Below are 20,885 nucleotides of genomic sequence, written 5' to 3'. Positions count from 1 at the left end.
TTTACTTCATTCTTTCTAACTTGGATGCCTTTTCTATCTTTTCCTTATCTAATTGCTCTGGCTAGAATTTCCATTACAGTGTTGAATACAAGTGGTGAGTGTGGACATCTTTGGTTTGTTCCTGATCTTAAGGGTAAAGCATCCAATCTTTCACCATTAGGTATGTTATGGACTATGATTTTTTTTGTAGATGGCTCTATATTAAATGAGTTCCCTTCTATTCCTAATTTCTTGAGTGTTGTTGTTGTTGTTTTTAAAGTTTTATTTATTTAAGTAATCTCTATACCCAAAGTGGGGCTTAAACTCAACAACCCCAAGATCAAGAGTGACATGCTCTTCCCACTGAGCCAGCCAGGTGCCCCATGGGGTTTTTTTGTTTGTTTGTTTTAATCATGAAAAGGTGTTAGATTTTGTTAAATGCTTTTTCTGCATCTATTGAGATGATCGTGTGATTTTTGTTTTTTATTCTTTTGATATGATGTATTACATTAGTTGATTTTCAGATATTAAACTAAGCTTGCATTTCTGAGATAAATTCCACTTGATCATGGGTAAATATATATTTTATGTTCCTAGGTTTGGTTTGCTAATATTTTGTTGATGATTTTTATGTTCATATGTATAAGAGATATTAATCTGTAGTTTTCTCCTTTTTAAAAATATTTTTTTAATATTTATTTATTTTTGAGACAGAGAGAGACAGAGCATGAGCGGAGGAGGGGTAGAGAGAGAGGGAGACACAGAATCCAAAGCAGGTTCCAGGCTCTGAGCTGTCAGCACAGAGCCCAATGCAGGGCTCGAACTCACAAACTGTGAGATCATGACCTGAGCATAAGTCGGATGCTTAACCGACTGAGCCATCCAGGTGCCCCTAGTTTTCTTCTTTTTTTAAAAAAATTTAATGTTTATTTATTTTTAAGAGAGAGACAGAGACAGAGTGTGAGTGGGGGAGGGGCAGAGAGAGAGGGTGACACAGAATCTGAAGCAGGCTCCAGGCTCTGAGCTGTCAGCACAGAGCCCACTGCGGGGGCTTGAATTCGTGAACCATGAGATCATGACCAGAGCCGAAGTCGGACACTCAACTGACTGAGCCATCAGTCGCCCCCGTAATTTTCTTTTCTCATGATGTCTTTCTCTGTTTTGGTATCAGGGTAACACTGGCCTCATAAAATGAGTTGGAAAGTGTTCACTCCTGCTTTTTAAAGTTTGTGAAGAGCTGGTATTCTTCTTTAAATGTTTGGTAGAATTCTGTGGTGAGACTATCTGGGGCTGAGCTTTCCTTTGTAGGTTCCTTCCTTCCTTCCTTCCTTCCTTCCTTCCTTCCTTCCTTCCTTCCTTCCTTCCTTCCTTCCTTCCTTCCTTTTTTCCTTTCCTTTCCTTTCCTTTCCTTTCCTTTCCTTTCCTTTCCTTTCCTTTTCTTTTCTTTCTTCCATTAATTTAATCTCTTCACTTGTCATAGATCTATTCAGATCTTCTATTTCTTCTTGAGTCAGTTTTGGTAGTTTGTGTCCAGGAATTTTCCTTTTAATCTAAGTTATCTAATTGATATCTAACTGTTCCTAATATTCCTTTATAATGCTTTTTATATTTTGATAAAGTCTGTAGCAATGTTTCCTCTTTCATTTCAGACTCTAGTAATTTGAGTCTTCTGTTTTGTTTTCTTGGTCAATCTGGATAAAATTTTGTTAAATATGTTGATCTTTCAAAGAACTAGTTTGTGGAGTCATCAATTTTCTCTACTGTTTTTGTATTCTCTATTTAATAATTTTCCAATATAATTTTTATTATTTTCTTTCTTCTCCTTGTTTAAATTTAGTTTACACTTTTTCCAGTGTCAAATTTAGGTTATTTGAGATCTTTCTTCTTTCTTAATATAGGCATTTACACTTATACAATTCCTTCTAAGCTCTGCTCTAGCAGTGTTTTATTTTGTTATGTTGTGTCTTCATTTTTATTCATCTTGAAGTATTTTCTGATTTCTCTTTTGATTTCTTCTTTGACCCACTGTTTTTTTTTTTTTTAGGAGTGTGTTGTTTAATTTCCACATATTTGTGAGTTTCTTCAATTCTATTCTGTTCTTGATTTCTAATTTTATTCTATTGTAGTAAAGAGCATAATTTCAATTACTTTTATTCTTTTAAATGTATTGAGGTTTATTTTATGCTTTAACATATGGTCTATGCTGGAGAATGTTCCATGTGCACCTGGGAAGAATGTATATTCTGCTAATGGGTGTAGTGTTCTATAGGTATCTGTTAGGTCTACTTGGTTTATACTATTGTTCAGATCTTTTATTTCCTTGTTAACCTTCTGCCTAGTTTTCCTCTTCATTACTGAAATTGGGGTATTGAAGTCTCCAACTGTTATCGTTGAATTGCCTGCTTCTCTCTTCATTTTTATCAGTTTCTGCTTCATGTAATTTTGTGTTATATTATTAGACATATGTATGTTTATAATTATTTTATATTCTTGATGGATTGGCCCTTTTATCATTATAAAATGTCTCTCATTATCTCTAGTAACAAGTTTAATACATTCACATTAATGTTATTGATAGAGTTGGATTTATGCCTGCCATTTTACTTTTTCTTTTCCACGTTTCATTCTTTTTGTTCCTCTATTCCTCCTTTATTGCTTTCTTTTGCATTGAGTGAATATTTTTAATGAGGCATTTAAATTTCTTTAGTTTTTTTTTTTTACTATATATGTATATTTTATTGGTTGCTTTGGGGCTTATCATATACATCTTAACTTATCAAAATAAATTTCAGGTTTTTGCCAGTTTAATTCCAGGGAAATGTAGCAATGTTACTCCTATATGGCTCTATTGTCTACCTTCCCCTTTATATGGTATTATTGTTATACATCTATTAATGTTACAAATCCAACAATACATTGTTATAATTATTACTTTATCATCTGTAGTCATTTCCTTAGCCCAATGCAGCTTTGCTCCCACTCATCTTCTTTGTGTTGATATTGGTAAATATATTATATTTCTTTATGTTATAGGTTGAAGAATACATTACCTACATATTTTATACAATGCTTTTTACTTTATTTTTAAGCTTTATTTATTTTGAGAAAGAAAGAGTACACACAAGTGGGGGACGGGCAGAGAGAGGGGGAGAGAGAGAGTCCTCAGCAGGCTCTGCACTGACAGTATGGAGCCTAATGTGGGGCTCCAACTCATGAACCGCTAGATCATGACCTAAGCTGAAATTGGACACTCAACCAATTGAGCCACCCAGGCATCCCTGTATAATTGCTTTTTAAATATGCCTTTGTAGTGCCTTTTATTTATTATTTTTTACACTGCCGTTTATTTATTTATTTGTTTGTTTTTTAAGATTTTATTCTTTTAAGTAATCTTTACATCCAACATGGGGCTCAAACCCTACAACCCCAAGATCAAGAGCTGCATGGTCCACTGACTGAGCCAGGTGCCCCTACACTACCTTTTATAATTGCATAATTACCAATACCATTTCATTGTCCTTTGTTTTATTATGGCAATTTAAATTACCATCTGGAGTCGCTTGGAGTTGCTTTTAATCTGAAGCATATTCTTTAGTATTTCTTGTAAGATGGGTCTGCTGGCAACAAATTCTCTCAGTTTTTGCTAATCTGGGGATGTTTTTATTTAATGTATATATAAATCTACACATATATGGATTTGCTTGATATAGGATATATAGGATATAGAATATAGGACAGTTTTTCTTTGAGCACTTCGATGATGTTATCCTATTGCCTAACTGGCTTCCGTTGTTTCTGCTGAGAAGTCAGCTGTTAGCCTTATTGGGTTCTCTTGTAAGTGATGAGTTGTTTTCTTTTGTTGCTTTTATGATTTTTTTTTTTTTTAAGTAGACTTCAGGCCCAGTGTGGAGCCCAGTGTGAGGCTTGAACTCATGGCTCAGGTCATGATCTCATGGTTTGTGCACTGTGGTGCAGAGCCTGCTTGGGATTCCCTCTCTCCCTCTCTCTCTCTCTCTCTACCCCTCCCCCACTTTCACTTTCTTTCTCTCTCAAAAATAAATAAAACTTTAAAAAAAGTAAGATGTCTGAACACTTCAATTAAAAGGCAGATGTTGTCAAATGAATTGACATATGCTATTTAGAAGAAGCACACTTTAAATATGGAGTCAGATAAGTTAAAAGTAAAATGATGGAAAAAGATATACCACACAAAGACTACTTGTATTAAAGCTGGAATGACAATATTAATATCAGACAAGGAAGATTTTAGGATATGGAATATTATCAGAGCTAGAGATATCACAAAATAATGAGTCAATCTTAAAGATATATACAGTTAATAACAGAGTTTCAAAATACATGAATCAAAACCTGACAGAACTAAAGGAGAAATCAGCAAATCAATAATTATGGTTGATGATTTCAGTACTCTTCTCTCAATAATGGAGCAATCGATTTGACCTCATTAATCTTACAAAATCTTACAAAATCCAATAACTACAGAATATATATTGCTTACAAGTATTTGTAAAACCAAGTTGGACCACATTCTGGGTCATAAAATAGGTGTCATTAAATTTGAAAGGATTATAATAAGTATTTCTCTGACCATGGAGTTCTATTAAAAATTAATAACAACACAATACTGGGAAAATATACAAAAATTTGGAAAATATTGAAAGTATCAATAAACTTGGTAAACTTCTAACTAGACTGACTAAGAAATAGAGAGAGAGGATACAAATTACCAACATCAGGCATGAAGGATAAGATATTGCTATCAATTCCACAGACATTAAAAGCAAAATAAAGGAATGTTGTGAAAACTGTATTCTGATAAATTTGATAACTTATATAATATAAACACATTCATTGAAAGACACAAATTACCAAACTGACACATGTAGAAATAGGCAAACTTAATAAACCTGTATTGCTTAAAGAAATTGAATTCATAACTAAAACCCTTCATATAAAATAAACTCCAGACTAGAGGGTTTCATTGGTGAACTCTATCAAACAAATAAGGAAACAATAATGCTAATCTTAAACAAACTCTATAAGGACATAAAGGAGAAGTCTTCAAACTCATCTTATAAGGTTAGCATTACCCTAATACTAAAACCAGACAAAGACATTACAAGAATAGAAAACTGCGGACTAACAAATATCCCTCATGACTGTAGATGCAAATGTCCTTAGCAAAATATTAGCAAATTGAATCTAGCAATATGTGGAAAAGATAATGTATCATGACTAAATGGGTTTTATCCCAGCAATGCAAGGTTTGTTTAAGATTTAAGAACCAAGGTAACTAAAAAAAAAAAAAAAAAAAAAGAGTCAGTATAACTCACCATATTAAGAGAATAGAGGAGAAAGCCACATGATCACCTCTGTAGATGCAAAAAAAGTATTTCACAGGGGTGCCTGGGTGGCTCAGTCGGTTGAGTGTCCGACTTCAGCTCACGTCATGATCTCGTACTTCGTGAGTTTGAGCCCCGCCTCAGGCTCTGTGCTGACAGCTCAGAGCCTGGAGCCTGCTTTGTATTCTCTGTCTTCCTCTCTCTCTACCCCTTCCCTGCTTGTGCTCTCTCTCTCAAAAATAAATAAACGTTAAAAAAAATTAATAAAAAAGTATTTCACAAAATTAAACATTCATTTGCAATTTTTATTTTATTTTATTTTAATTTTTTAATGTTTACTTTTGCCCCTCATGTGTAATTTTTTAAAAAGAAACTTCTAGAAGCACCTGGGTGCCTCAGTCAGTTGAGCATCCGACTTTGGCTCAGGTCATGATTTCACGGTTTGTGAGTTAAGAGCCCTGCTTTGGGCTCTGCGTTCACAGCTCAGAGCCTGGAGCCTGCTTCAGAGTCTGTCTCTGTCTCTGTCTCTGTCTCTCTCTCTCTCTCTCTCTCTCTGCCCCTCCCCCATTCATGCTCTCTCTCTCAAAAATAGATAAACATTAAAAAAAATTTTTTTTAATGAAACTAGTAGGAAACAAGGAATAGAAAGGAACATCTTCAACCTTTTAAAAGATATTTACAAAGAACCTAAAAGTAACATCATACTTAATGGTGAAAGACTAAACACTTTGCACCTAAGGTAGAGAATGAAACAAGATATCAACTCTTACCATTTCTATTGTACATTATACTAGAGGTCCTAGTCAGTGAATTAAGGTAAGCATAAGAAATAAAAGGTATACACATTGGAAAGGAAGAAATAAAACTGAATTTCTTTGAAAATGACATGATTACATACATAGAAAATTTCAGGAAATATGGAAGAAAGATACTACCAGGATTGCAGGGGCACCTGGGTGGTTCAGTTGGTCGAACATCAGACTCTTGATCTCAGGTTCAAGAAGAGTTCAAGCCCTACACTTGGTGTGGAGCCTACTTAAAAAGAAAGACTAGTGTCTTTCAGGATTAATAACATGAATTTAACAAGGTCACAGGATATAGGCTCAATACATAGAAATCTATTTTATTTCTCTATTCTATCAATGATAAATTAGAAGTGAAATTTACAATGCCATTTACAGTAGTATAAAAATTCAAAATACTTAGAGCTGAAATAATAAGACATATGCCAAGACCTGTACAATAAAAACCATAAAACACTGCTGAGAAAAATTAAAGAAGACCTAAATAAAGAAAGAAATTTACCATGTTCATGGATTGGAAAACTTGATTAAGATGTCACTTTTACCTCAACTGATCCATACATTCAATGAAGTCCCAGTCAAAATTCCACAGGTCACTTTTGTAGAAATTGACCTGAGTCTAAAATTAGCTGAGTCTAAAATTTAAATGGAAATGCAAAGGACCTAGAAAGGCCATAAGACTTATGAAGAAGAACAAAGTTGGAGAACTTACTCTATCAGATATCAAGACTGTAAAAATACACTAAACAAAGTAGGGTGGCATTGTGGTGAAGATAAACATATAAATCAATGGACTAGAATGCAGAGTTCAGAAATATACCCACACATATGTAATCAGGTGATATTTTTACAAAGGTACTTTATGAAAACTTCTCTTCCAAAGACATTGTTAACAAAATGATAAAGCAAGCCAATACTGGGAGAAAATATTCTGAATACATACATCTGACAAAGAACTTGTATTCAGAATATATAATTTTTATATATACAGATTCATTACTTGTGTTCGTCACTCAAACACAAATGTGGCCCATTTAAATATGGTAACTTGGGGGCGCCTGGGTGGCGCAGTCGGTTAAGCGTCCAACTTCAGCCAGGTCGCGATCTCGCGGTCCGTGAGTTCGAGCCCGCGTCAGGCTCTGGGCTGATGGCTTGGAGCCTGTTTCCGATTCTGTGTCTCCCTCTCTCTCTGCCCCTCCCCGTTCATGCTCTGTCTCTCTCTGTCCCAAAAATAAATAAACGTTGGAAAAAAAAAATTTTAATATGGTAACTTGGGTACTCCTTCAGTTTTGGGAAATTTTCTTGAATTATTTCCTTGATGAAAATTATGTCGTCTTCTCAAATTCCTCTGTTTCTTTCTAGATCTCCTAATAGATAGTGGACCTTCTATGCAGGTACCCTATTTTTTAAAAAATCTTTTCTCTCCAATTTTTTGTATCTTTTGCTTTTGTTTTACTCGTACTCTTTTGTCCTACTCTTCTTTTGAGTTTTCATTTATATTGCTGTTCATTTCTAAGAGCCTTTTGTTATTGTTTTCTGAATGTTCTTTTTTATACTATCCTGTTTTTGTTCGTGCTCAAAGAATTGTCTCTTGTCTCAGAAGATACTAATTATTTCTAAGCAGATTTCCTCTCGGTGTATGTCCGTTTCCTCTGTTTGTTTGCCATTTCCACCTCTACCTCCGTGCATCTCCTCTACCTCTATCTCCTCAGAAGTCTGAAAATGGCTGTTAGTTCTCGGTTGTCTGCTCATATTTAAGAGTGGAGAGACTAGAAAGCCCTGAGCTTATAGATGGTTATGATTGTGGCCTTCGCTGCAGAATGAACTTCAGGCCTTTGGGAGAATTCTTAATGTCTGTATTTTAAAATTTTTCCTCTAGGGGCGCCTGGGTGGCTCAGTCGGTTAAGCGTCTGACTTCAGCTCAGGTCATGATCTCACCATCCGTGAGTTCGAGCCCCGCGTCGGGCTCTGGGCTGATGGCTCAGAGCCTGGAGCCTGCTTCGGATTCTGTGTCTCCCTCTCTCTCTACCCCTCCCCCATTCATGCTCTGTCTCTATCTCAAAAATAAATAAACGTTAAAAAAAATTTTTTTTTTTAATTAAAAAAATAAAATTTTTCCTCTTGGTCAGAAGAATCTGTGCTCAGAATCTGTGTTCATCCCCAGTGTTTTAGCAGCCAAATAGAGATGGAAGCCTAAGGGCCTCTGCACTTAGTATGTATAATTTTACTTAATTCCCCATAACCTTTCCTGGAGGGTGCTTTGTATATCCCAGTATCCAAAGACTATCACCCTCTCTAGAGAATACTTACGATATTATACCTTGGTGAGCAAGGGGCAACTGTTTGGTTTGCAAAATTGAGGAAGGGATCTGAGGATTTCAACTTCATAAATGTCTTTAAGTTGATCTTATTTTAGCTCTTCTACCCATCCTCTTTATCTCCTCTTCCAAAAGTACACGATGCTGGAAATCCCTTAGACTGTTCATTTGGGTGGTCTTTGCTTCACGTCGCTGCTGGTTTAAGTTTCCAGCTATGTTAGTTATCTTTCATGTATCTGCTTTCCAGCTCCCAAAATTTCAGTGCTTTTGTCTTCCTTTTTTATTCTTTCTGTAATTTGGGGTTTCTGATCTTTAAATACATCTCTTTACCAGCATTCTGGTGGGATTTGGAGAGGAAACTAAATAAATGTATGTGTCAATCTACCATCTCTACCCAGAAGTCAGTGAACATGTTTCTAAAAAAATAAATATGTCAAGGATTTGTTTAAAGGAGATGCAGTGCATTTAAACATGAAAAACATGGAATGTTTTTCCATTTGTGTCTTCTTCAGTTTCTTTCATAAGTTTTCTATAGTGTTCAGCATACAGATCTTTTACCTCTTTGAGTAGGTTTATTCTTAGGTATTTTATGGTTCTTGGTGTAATTGTAAACGGGATCGATTTTTTTATTTCTCTTTCTGTTGCTTCATTGTTGGTGTATAGAAATGCAACTGATTTCTGCGCATTGATTTTGTATCCTGCGACTTTGCTGAATTCATCTATCAGTTCTAGCAGCTTTTTGGTAGAATCTTCCATGTAGAGTAGACTCATATCATCTGAGAAAAGTGAAAGTTTGACTTCTTCTTTGCCAATTTGGATGCCTTTTATTTCATTTTGTTGTCTGATTGCTGAAGCTAAGACTTCAAACACTATGTTAAAAACAGTGATGAGAGGGGCGCCTGGGTGGCGCAGTCGGTTAGGTGTCCGACTTCAGCCAGGTCATGATCTCGCAGTCCAGGAGTTCGAGCCCCGCGTCAGGCTCTGGGCTGATGGCTCAGAGCCTGGAGCCTGTTTCCGATTCTGTGTCTCCCTCTCTCTCTGCCCCTCCCCCGTTCATGCTCTGTCTCTCTCTGTCCCAAAAATAAATAAACGTTGAAAAAAAAATTAAAAAAAAAATAAAAAAAAAAACAAAACAGTGATGAGAGTGGACATCCCTGTCATGTTCCTGATCTCAGGGACAAAGCTCTCAGTTTTTCCCCTTGAGGATGATTTTAGCTGTGGGCTTTACATATATTGCTTTTATGATGTTAAAGTGTGTTCCTTCTATCCTGACTTTCTTGAGGATTTTTATTAAGAAAGGATGTTGTATTTTGTCAAATGCTTTTTCTGCATCTATTGATGGGATCATATGGTGAAATAAGTCAATCAGAGAAAGATATCATATGTTTTCACTCATATGTGGAACTTGAGAAACTTAACAGGAGACCATGGGGGAAGGGAAGGAGGAAAAATAGTTTCAAACACAGAGGGAGGCAAACCATAAGAGCTCTTAAATACAAAGAACAAACTGAGGGTTGATGGTGGGGGTGGGGGAGAGGGGAAAATGGGTGATGGGCACTGAGGAGGGCACTTGTTGGGATGAGCACTTGGTGTTATATGTAAGCGATGAATCAAGGGAATCTACCCCTGAAACCAAGAGCACACGGTATACACTGTATATTAGCTAACTTGACAATAAGTTATATTAAAAAAAATAAAATAAATGTTAGATAGAGTTCACCTATGGGGAAAAAATAAACATGAAAAACACTTCATAATACCAAAAAACTACTACAAAATTATATTTTAAAGATTTAAGTCTAGGGGCGCCTGGGTGGCTCAGTCGGTTAAGCGGCCAACTTTGGCTCAGGTCATGATCTCACGGTCTGTGAGTTCGAGCCCCGCGTCGGGCTCTGTGCTGACAGCTCAGAGCCTGGATCCTGTTTCGGATTCTGTGTCTCCCTCTCTCTGACCCTCCCCCGTTCATGCTCTGTCTCTGTCTCAAAAATAAATAAACGTTAAAAAAAATTAAAAAAAAAGATTTAAGGGGCACCTGGGTGGTGCAGTTGGTTAAGCGTCCGACTTCAGGCAGGTCACGATCTCACGGACCATGAGTTCGAGCCCCGCGTCAGGCTCTGGGCTGATGGCTCAGGGCCTGGAGCCTGTTTCAGATTCTGTGTCTCCCTCTCTCTCTGCCCCTCCCCCGTTCATGCTCTGTCTCTCTCTGTCCCAAAAATAAATAAATGTTGAAAAAAAATTTTTTTTAAATAAAAAAAAGATTTAAGTCTAAGTAGTCTCAGGAAGAGAATATAAACTCATAATTTTCCACTTGGAAATAAATACATCAGCTGGGTAGGCTGCTGGGTATAATAATGACATCTGAAAATATTTGCATGTTTTAAAACTTCTCACTCATACTCTATCTTCAGAATATTGTAGTCTCAATTTAGGAAAAAAAGTATTGGTAGAGGATAGTTTGAAAGTCCAAAAGATACTTCCTGTTAGTTTACAAGAACACAACAGAGAAATCAAATTCCTCCACTTGGTTTTGGATGCTTTGTGTCATAATCCCTGACTTTGTTCAAAAGCAAGATTTTAAACTTCTCAGTTAGGACGGGAGGAAAATTTAAGTGAAGTTGGTGTAACCATTAAGTAGAAAAAAGCCTTTACATGATCCTAATTATCCCCCTAGTTAAAAGGCTTTTTCCTTCCTCTCCTTACCAAATTTTTCACAAGATGCTTTCCATTTACTGCACCCTCCTTACCTGTTCTTTGGCTCAGAAAGCTGGTCACTTCACTCATCTTCACTTTCCTAACTACTCTCTTCAGAATAAATAATGACTTTTTAATTAATAGCTCTCACAGTCTTTACTCCTTTTTTTCATTCTTCTTGATCTATTTTACCATATTACCTATATATTCTTTTTAAATACTCTTCTCATTTCTGTGATATTATACTGTTCTCATTCTTTGCATCTGTCTGACCTGTCATCCATTTCTCTGTCACTTTTGTTCCTCCCCCCACCTCTAATTCTAAGCAAACTCCAACATCTCCAGTGTCTTTGACCATATACTTTTCAAGCTCTACATACTTTCAGAATTTTGAAATCATTTTCCTTATTTAGTCAGGTATCAAAATTCCCCCAAGCCTTCCCTTTCTGGTCTGATTTTACTGCCAAAACTTGAGTCTCTTGCATTTGAATTGCTGCCACAGCCTCCTGCACTTTCCTGCATACCACTGCCAGTCTAATCTTCTTTATAACTTTCATCATATCACTTCCCTAATTAAAATATCTCCTGACTTCTGTTTCCTACTACATCAAGTTAACACACCTCTACCTGGCTTTCAGGTTGCTCATGATCTGGCTCCACTTTACATCTTGTTTCCCACTGTTACCCAATATGTTCCCCTTCCTTGAGTTGGATCAGTTTTCTCACTGTCACAAACAAACCAAGTTCATTTCTTTTTTTTTTTTTTTTTAATGTTTATTTTTGACAGAGAGAGAGACACACAGAACGTGAGCAGGGGAGGGGCAGAGAGAGAGAGAGAGAGGGAGACACAGAATCAAAGCAGGCTCCAGGCTCTGAGCTGTCAGCACAGAGCCCAATGCGGGGCTCGAACCCACGAACTGCGAGATCATGGCCTGAGCCGAAGTCGGATGCTTAACCAGCTGAGCCACCCAGGCGCCCCAAACCAAGTTCATTTCTGCCTCCAAATCTTAACAGATATACTTTTCTCCTACCTGGAATGCCTTTCTTCTTTCCATTGACCAAATCCTATCTATCTTGCAAGAGAACTGTCCATGTTTGCTCTGTCCACTTCTCTGCCTTCTGTTCTCTTTAATCAGGCATTTAATGCACTTTAATCAGGCATTCTTCCCCACTATTCCACTGTCCAATACACAATTCATATTATTTTCCCATCAGTAGTCCATCTTCAGTATTTCCAATCTTAGTAAATGAAACCATCGTTTACCCAGTTGCTCTAATAAGACCTTAGCAGCCATCCTTGGCTCATCTCCTGTATAACCCACATCTAGTCCATCAGCAAGTTCAGTGAGCTCTCTTTTCAATATATATTTCAAATCTGACCAGTTCTCACTATCTCAAGTCTACCACTGTAGCTCAAGTAAATAGTACCCTGCAGTGCTCTCTCTGCTTTCATTTTTGCCTTTGCACTGTTTGACACAAGACATCTAGAATCTTCTTATATTTTTTAAAAATATTCATTTAGTGTGTGTGTGTGTGTGTGTGTGTGTGTGTGTGAGAGAGAGAGAGAGAGAGAGAGAGAGAGAGAGAGAGAACGCTCTCACAAGCAGGGGAGGAGCAGAAAGAGAGGGAGAAAGAGAATCCCAAGCAGGCTCTGCTTTGTCAGCACAGAGCCTAATGCAGGGCTCAAACCCATCAACTGTGAGATCATGACCTGAGCTGAAATTAAAAGTTGGACGCTTAACCAATTGAGTCACCCAGGTGCACCCAGAATCTTCTTTTAAAGATATATATGTTTATGTCACCTCAATTTCGACAGTCTTCTAGGTCATACCTGATCTGCTCTAGCCCAAGGCTCCCAATTTTAGCTCCTGTCAGTTTCCCTTCACTCCTTCATCCCACTTCTCTGGCTTTCTTTCTGTTTCAAGAACAAGCCAAATTTATTGACACCTCATTTGCATGTGGACACATTTCGAAATAATCACTAGATAAGTTTGAACAGAATAAATGTGAGTTTCCACAATATTTGTCTCTGTATAATTTATATAAATAATTCTGTTTATATGTGTAAAACATATATCAACAGGAAAAAACAAGAAAATATACAATTTTTTTCTCTAAAATAATCTTTTTTGGGGTACCTGAGTGGTATAGTCGGTTAAGCGATTGACTTTGGCTCAAGTCATGATCTCCCAGTTTGTGAGTTTGAGCCCTGCATCGGGCTCACTGCTGTCAGCATAGAGCCTGCTTCGGATCCTCTGTCCCCTACTCTCACGACCCCTCTCCTGCTTGTGCTCTGTCTCTCTCAAAAATAAGTAAACATTTAAAAAAATAAATGAAATAAATAATCTTTTTGTATAAATTTATGTTTATTTTGAAACAGTCTCTTACAGAAAAGCTGCAAGTACAACACAAATGATTTTCTGAACCAGTTGCTTTATCACTCCTGAAATACTGCATGCAATTCCTAGAAACATGGACATTCTCCTACATAATCACAATACAACCATGAAAATCAGGAAATTAATTCTGATACATTACTATTATCCAACCCTCAAACTCCATTCAAGTTTTGCCAATTGTCCTAATAATGTCCATGATAGCAAAAGGATCCAGGTTACATCACATGTTGTATGTAATTGTTAAATTGCTTTAACTTCCTTTAGCTTGGAACTGTTCCTCAATTTTCCCTTGATTTTCATGACCTTGACATGCTTTTGTGTATGTGTTTTTTTTATAAGTTTATTTATTTTGAGAGAGAGAGTGTACACACGTGAGTGTGGGGGAGGAGCAGAGAGAGAGAGAGAGAGAGAGAGAGAGAGAGAGAGAGAGAGAGAATCCCAAGCAGACTCCTCACTGTCAGTGTAGAGCCTGTTTTGGGGTTAGAACTCACAAACCATGAGATTATGACCTGAGCTGAAATCAAGAGTAAGATGCTTAACCGACTGAGCCACCCAGGTGCCCCATAATTGTTTTGTGTTTATTAAAGTATAGTTGACACACAATGTTACATTAGTTTCAGGTGTACAACATAGTGATTCAACAAGTCTATACATTGTGCTACTTGATAAGTTCTTATAGAATGGGCCAATTATTTTGTAGAATGTCCAGTGTGGGTTTGTCTGAGGTTTCCTCGTGATTAGATTCAGGGTCTTTGCATCTTTTTCAAAAATACCAGTGAAATGGTGCTGAGTACATATTGCTTCTTGTCAAATGGCATATGATTTGATCTGTCCATTACTGATAGATGTTTATTTTGGTCACTTACTAAAATGGTTTCTACCAGCCTTCTCTACCGTAGAGTTATTCTCCTCCTTTTGTAATTTAAAGTAGTTTTGTAGGGAAGTTCTTTGAAATTGTGTAAATTATCCTGTTTCTCATCAGACTTCTCATTCATTAGTTATATCAGTATAGACTCATGGGTGCCTATTTTTATCCATTACTATTATTATTTGTTTTGATGCTCTCATTGTCTCAGATTTTGCCAGTGGGAGCCCCTTCAAGCTTGCTTCTGTGTTCTTATCTTCTTTAATGTTTATTTATATATTTATTTTTTTAAGAGGGGGAGAGAGAGAGTGTGTCTGTGTGTGTGCGCATGTGCATGGGGGAGGGGCAGAGAGAGGGGGGACAGAGAATCCAGAGCAGGCTCTGTGCTGACAACAGAGAACCCCATGCAGGGCTCAAACCCACAAACTGTGAGATCATGACCTGAACCAAAGTTGGTCGCTTAACTGACTGGGCCATCCAGGCACCCCTGGCTTCTGTGTTCTTTGACATGTCCCCTCAATTCTTTGAGTACTTCCTTAACATTCTGATACATCATGCTGTTTCAGGCTCATCTTGTACCTTCCTTGTTCCAGTCCTGGAATCAGCTATTTCTCCAAGGACATGTGTTTGTTTCTTTGTTTTTTAAAATTTTTGTTTGTTTATTTATTTAGAAAGAGCACGTGTATGTAAGTATAGAGAGAGGAAGAAAGAGAATCCCAAGCAGGCTTTGCACTGTCAGCACAGAGCCCAATGCAGGGCTCGATCTCCTGAACCATGAGATCATGACCTGAGCCAAAATTAAGAGTCAGATGCTTAACCGACTGAGCCATCCAGGTACCCCAGGACACCTGTCTTTTTTATTAGTTTATTTTAGGAGCCAAGACATGGGCTCCCTCAGTGGACAGAGCTGGAAATTATGTGTATGAACCTGTGCATGCACACACACATACATCTATATTTATGTCTCTATATGGAAATCCACGGGTTCACACCTATACTGCCAATTCCAATCCAATACTATAGAAATCATTCTAGTTTTCTCACTTTCCATATTTGTAATTTTTCTCCACTAGTGAGAAACCTGGCTCCCATTATGCTTAACATACTTAATTAGTCCCCTCCAATGTAACCAAACTCCCATCCTCGTTACCTTCCCCACACACATATAGATACCCACCTTACTGCTGTAGGGCTCTGACCCTCCTGCCCTGGGCCTTTGCCCCTTACCCTATTCAGGGTGCTTATCTTGATCTGCTACACCTAACACTGGTGTTTGGTGTTAAGACAGTACTGTTCATCAAGGGATGAAGGGATCAAGGGATGGGAAGAAGAACTAAAGTCAATATTTTATTTAGAAAATGCATTCTAGTTAGCATAAATTTGACTACAAGTTGAGAAGGCTATAACATTTTTGTTCCCTTTCCCCTAACAAAGCATATGTTATCAATATTAATCAGTTTGTAAGACCATAGAAATCAGTGGACAAGAAGCCAAATTCATTTTTTAAATTTTAATTAAAAAAATGTTTATTTATTGTGAGAGAGAGTATGAGAGAGAGTGAGGGAGGGGCAGAGAGGAGAGAAAGAACCCCAAGCAGGGTTCAATCCCATGAACCCTGAGTTCACGACCCAAGCCAAAACCAGGAGTAGGATGCTCAACTGACTGATCCACACAGGCACTGTGCCAAATTCATTTCTTTTTTTTTTTTAATTTTTTTTTAATGTTTATTTATTTTTGAGACAGAGAGAGACAGAGCATGACGGGGGAAGGTCAGAGAGAGAGGGAGACACAGAATCCAAAACAGGCTCCAGGCTCTGAGCTGTCAGCACAGAGCCCGACGCGGGGCTCGAACTCACGGACCGTGAGATCATGACCTGAGCCGAAGTCGGACGCTTAACCGACCAAGCCACCCAGGCGCCCCCAAATTCATTTCTTAAAGAACATCCAACCTAGATCAATGTAAAACAAAACATCCACCAAAAAAAAAAAAAAAATTCCCTCACATTGTTTTCATCTTTTGTTCAGATGTTTTGGTGTATGGACACAGCCTCAGAATCGCTATTAACCACTAATGATTATAATAAGTTCATGAACCTCACATTTTGAAGATGGCAGTGTCTGATGCCTGAGGCCCTTGAATAAAAATTAATTTTATCTTTTAAAACTAAGAAATGCAAATATTTCATCACAATAAGATTTCTGTCATTCAGTTATACCACAAGACTTTGCAAGGCAGTGTCTACATTGAAATGATTGTCCTTTGAAACTTCAGAACTGAGACTTCTGCAAGATTGCCCTTGATAACCATTTCAGAGACGAAGCCGTGATGAGGAGTCAGGATATTGCCATCAAAGAGGCTACAACCCCTGGAGACTACAATGTTCCCAGGACAAAAATACCCAAATTTGCCTACAAATCCTTTACAGATATAAACTAACCATTCCACAAAGTAGCTTTCTCATTCCTACTCTTACTCCAAATTTTCGTTGTCTGAGAAAGGCGAATTTAGCCTTTCTTCTAAATCAAGATATGATATGACTAAACTTTTGTTTAATTCTAAGTCAAAACATTCCCAAACTCCCACTGCATTCCTGAGAAGCCCTAAATGCTGTTGAAGTGCTCTCATGGCCATGTCTCATTCCTTTAGAGAGCCCAGCACTCTATCTGTAGCTTCCCGGAGGCCATGGAAAGGAAACACAGGCTCCGTGACTGCTTTGACCAGGTGGGTCAGATTAGCTTTACAGTTCACTTACGAGGAAGCTAACAAAGCTCCTCTGTGAGTGTTTAAGCACACCTTACAAAACTGCTGATGACCTCATGAGCCAAAGAAAGCAGGTCTCACATTGTGGACTAAGCCTAAATATTAATACTACTTTATATTTATGTAGTGTCTTTTTTCCAAGGAGCTCCAACCTCTTTACAGACATTATGTCATTAATCCTCAAAGCATCACTGTTTGGTACATGGCAAATATTATCCCCCTCCTTTTTCTTTTTTTTTTTTTTTTTTTTTTTTTTTTTTTTACTGTGATGGAAACTTGCAAGTCAGTGATGGAACCCAGCCCCCTAGTTCTGGGTCTTTGCACTATACCATGAAAAAAACCAGATGAATAATTTTTCAAGCTTATTCATTGCTTCTTGGGTGGGATTTGAAAAGATGTCTGTTTATATGCATTTCAATTTTCAGTGTCTCTAGGTTCTGTGTTCCTCTTTTCCTTTTTCATTTAAGTTAAGCACTTTCAAGCGTATGTAGTTCATCTTCCACTGTTGGATTTACAGGAACACCAGAAGTTTGTAGTTAAAATTTGAAATGAAAGACTTTGTTATTGAATATGTAATCTGGCTTATCTGTCAGATATACTTCATACATTTCATACCCCAAGATTAGTTAAGTTTTTAAAAAATCCCTTGACCAGCTCAGGGTACATTTCTTTATAGCAACCACATATTCACCAAAATCAACTAGATACATCCAGTTTGTCATGAGTGATTAACATATACCAGATAGGGGTGCCAAACATTTTTAAATACATGATCTTATTTTACATACGTAATATTCCATGAGAACCTGTTAGATTAAGTCTTGTGTATGTGGAAACACTCTCTTAGTGTAGGGGAAGAAAAAAAAGGCACTAATAGAAATATGGCCTTAGCTGCTTTATCCCCCAGAAAAGAGCTCAATTAATTCTAATTCCCTTAGTGGAAATCCCCAGAATAAATATTTCCACAAAAAGGGAACATGTGGCTAAATTCTAAAAACCACCAGGCATTAGCTCAATACTCACAAACTAAAACACACACACACACACACACACACACCTTAAAAAATCAGTTCCTGCATACTCAACAATTAATTGCAAAACACAAGGAGAACAAAACACAGTCATATCTAATGACAATAAATATTTCTTGATTTCACGTAGACACTTCCTAATCAGGAATATTAGAATCAGGAATTAGGAACAATAGTGGCATAACTTTAAGCACTCACAAAAATCAGTTTCATATCTCATTTTTTAATTCTTTTATATGACCCAACAATCATGTTGTTTTCCAAATTGGTGGTTGTCTATACATCACTGAATTAGACAATAGCTGTGAAAAGAGAGATACTGGGGGAAAATCGGAAAAATTCTTCTGAAATAAAGAGAAACTTTCAATTTTTACTCATTAAATTCAAAATGCCTCAGAGTAAAAGTGCGCCAGATGCCCTGCAACAATAATACTATTCCACTCGAAATAATATTCTAAATAAATGTTGTTTAATTTGAAACTGAGCAGCCCTAACCCCTCATGGAAAATCTTTATAGGTTGGAAAATATGTATAGTGTGTCATACTTTAGGTATATAATTTAGCCAAATTCTGTAGCATAGCTACACTGCAGTTTATACTCAACAACCTTGGGTTTTTAAGAAAATATATTCATAATATTCTAAATGTTTGTTTTTTCTTGTCATAGGAATGTTAGCTAAAGGGAATACCTTGTAACTCAAGTAAAAGTTTAGTGATGGCTTAGAAAGTTTAGAAAGTGGTAGTCAAAAAACTGATGTTTGCCCTAGCAGGTTGCCATGCATAGTTGTATTGATTGTGCACTGTGTAATTCCAAGGACACCTAAAACATAGACAACAGTGTAAATGGCAACCCCTGGAGGTGAGCAGTTTCTGGCATCCTTGATTAGTAAAGCTTTTGAAAATGCTCATGTTTTTTCCTCTGATTCACAACTGAAGACCAGTTTGTGAGCTTCAGTGGGACTTTTGTTATTATTCCTTAACATTTTTGTTCGTGTGCCAAGTTCTTCCTCTCCATGTTGGTTCCGAAAGACTTCCCTACTGACTGAGCTGCAGCACACTGGTCTGGCATTCTCCCAGTTCTAGGTTTTCATGAGTCAGGGAAAACGTGTACAGTTTGAGAAGCTTGTCAGACATGCTCAACCAGCCCTGGGCTAATTTATGAAGTCGTTCCCCCTATTCTTCTTTTCCCTCTACATTCCTACGGTATGCTGCTTATACCTTTATTTAGCCCTTACTTCATCCTACCTGTGTTAGAAGTTGGTTAGAGTTCATCGTTTGCACATCTGTGTTCCCCACTACCTTGAAACACTACTGTCCATTCCTGTCATGCCTTCCTATTGCTCCCATCACCACAGCAGCACTTAGCACAGCACCTTGAATTTCTGCTTTCCTTACTCTCCTCTTTTACCCCTCCACTCTTTGATCCTCTTTCGTTTCCTTTAGTCAGGAGGAAAACTTGTGGTGTCTAGATGGGGAAGATAATTGGAGGCCATAAGAAGAAAGCCCACCTTCATGTGATAGTAGACCAGGAGTGACCTTGTAGATACGTCTATTACTTGGCCACAACCCTCCACTTCCTCATGTACTCTTACTGTCGCCAGGACTTGGTCCAGTTTTAGTAAAACAAATGGAAGATAATGACATTGGGAATTTCACAACAGTTGAGTGATTTCAAAATGAAAACAGAACAGTTTCTGGAAGGGTATACAAGAAACTGTTAACAATGGTTGCCGTCTAGGAGGAATTGAGTGGTTCAGGGGTAGTAGGGAGAGTCTCACTATATACCCTTATTTTTACCTTTCAAACTTTGTACTATGTGACTGTATTAGTTATTGAAGTAGAGAAACAAAACAAAATACGTAGAAGCAGGAAATTAAATAACTATATGTTAACTAAACTAATGCCATTGAAAATTCTGAAAGGATTCAACTATATTAAAAAAAATAAAAGTAGATCAGAAAGAGAGGTATGAGTCTTTTTATTTTGTGTTAGAAACTGAAAATGTTTCACCATTTGCTGGAAAAGTAAAATAAAAATTAAGTTTAGGGGGCACCTGGCAGGCTCAGTCGGTAGAGCATGCAACTCTTGATCTCAGGGCCATGAGTTTGAGCCCTACATTGGGGGCAGAGATTACTTAAAAATTAAAAAAAAAAATTAAGGTTAGGTGTCTGCCCCTCATATAAAACTTATCCTCCCTGTCAACATCCAGCTACTTCTCTTTTGAGGTATTCTTTTTTCTTTTTCTCTTCAAGTGAACTCAGGGCCAATTTAAAGTGGAAATCTGACTTCTGAGTGAATGTTATCTTTGCCATTCTGCCTCCACCTTGTATGAAAGAGCTTTTGTGGGTAGGGGATAGAGTCCCTAAGTGCTGTCAACTTTATTCTTTCCTTCCTGCCAATGAGATTAGGCAGTTATAAACCGAGATTTGGATATCACACCTATAGAGACCTTCCATTTCAGACAGTCTTCATACCAGAGTGGTCTTTTTCTGTACATTTGATGAGACCTATCTCTACAGTCATTTCTGTACTTTCAACACCTGCTAAAGCACTTTATAGACACTCAGATTCAAGCAAATGACCTACATAGCAAATCTATAAGAAGCAAGGTATCACATTTCCAATTCTGTATCTATTATCTCTTCATCTCTTTTTTGAAGAATCAGCAAACCCAT

General features: G+C 37.3%; 1 protein-coding gene across 6 annotated transcripts in view; it reads left to right on the top strand.

Moving 5' to 3' along the window:
* HORMAD2 (HORMA domain containing 2) overlaps positions 1-20,885 on the top strand; it is a 93,981-nt gene that overhangs the window by 52,805 nt on the left and 20,291 nt on the right. For 4 of the 6 annotated variants that reach the window (XM_045041505.1, XM_045041501.1, XR_006587874.1 and 1 more), the window contains one exon: positions 17,066-17,140. The exons of the other annotated variants lie outside the window; for them this stretch is intronic. In XM_045041505.1, the coding sequence (XP_044897440.1) occupies positions 17,066-17,140 (75 nt within the window). The remainder of the gene's footprint in view (positions 1-17,065; positions 17,141-20,885) is intronic. 6 annotated transcript variants of the gene reach the window in all.

The sequence above is a fragment of the Felis catus genome, chromosome D3 (assembly GCF_018350175.1).
Source record: "Felis catus isolate Fca126 chromosome D3, F.catus_Fca126_mat1.0, whole genome shotgun sequence".
Classification (NCBI taxonomy): domain Eukaryota; kingdom Metazoa; phylum Chordata; class Mammalia; order Carnivora; family Felidae; genus Felis; species Felis catus.
The sequence above is the reverse complement of the archived record's forward strand: the minus strand, read 5'-3'. Positions and strand labels throughout refer to the sequence as shown.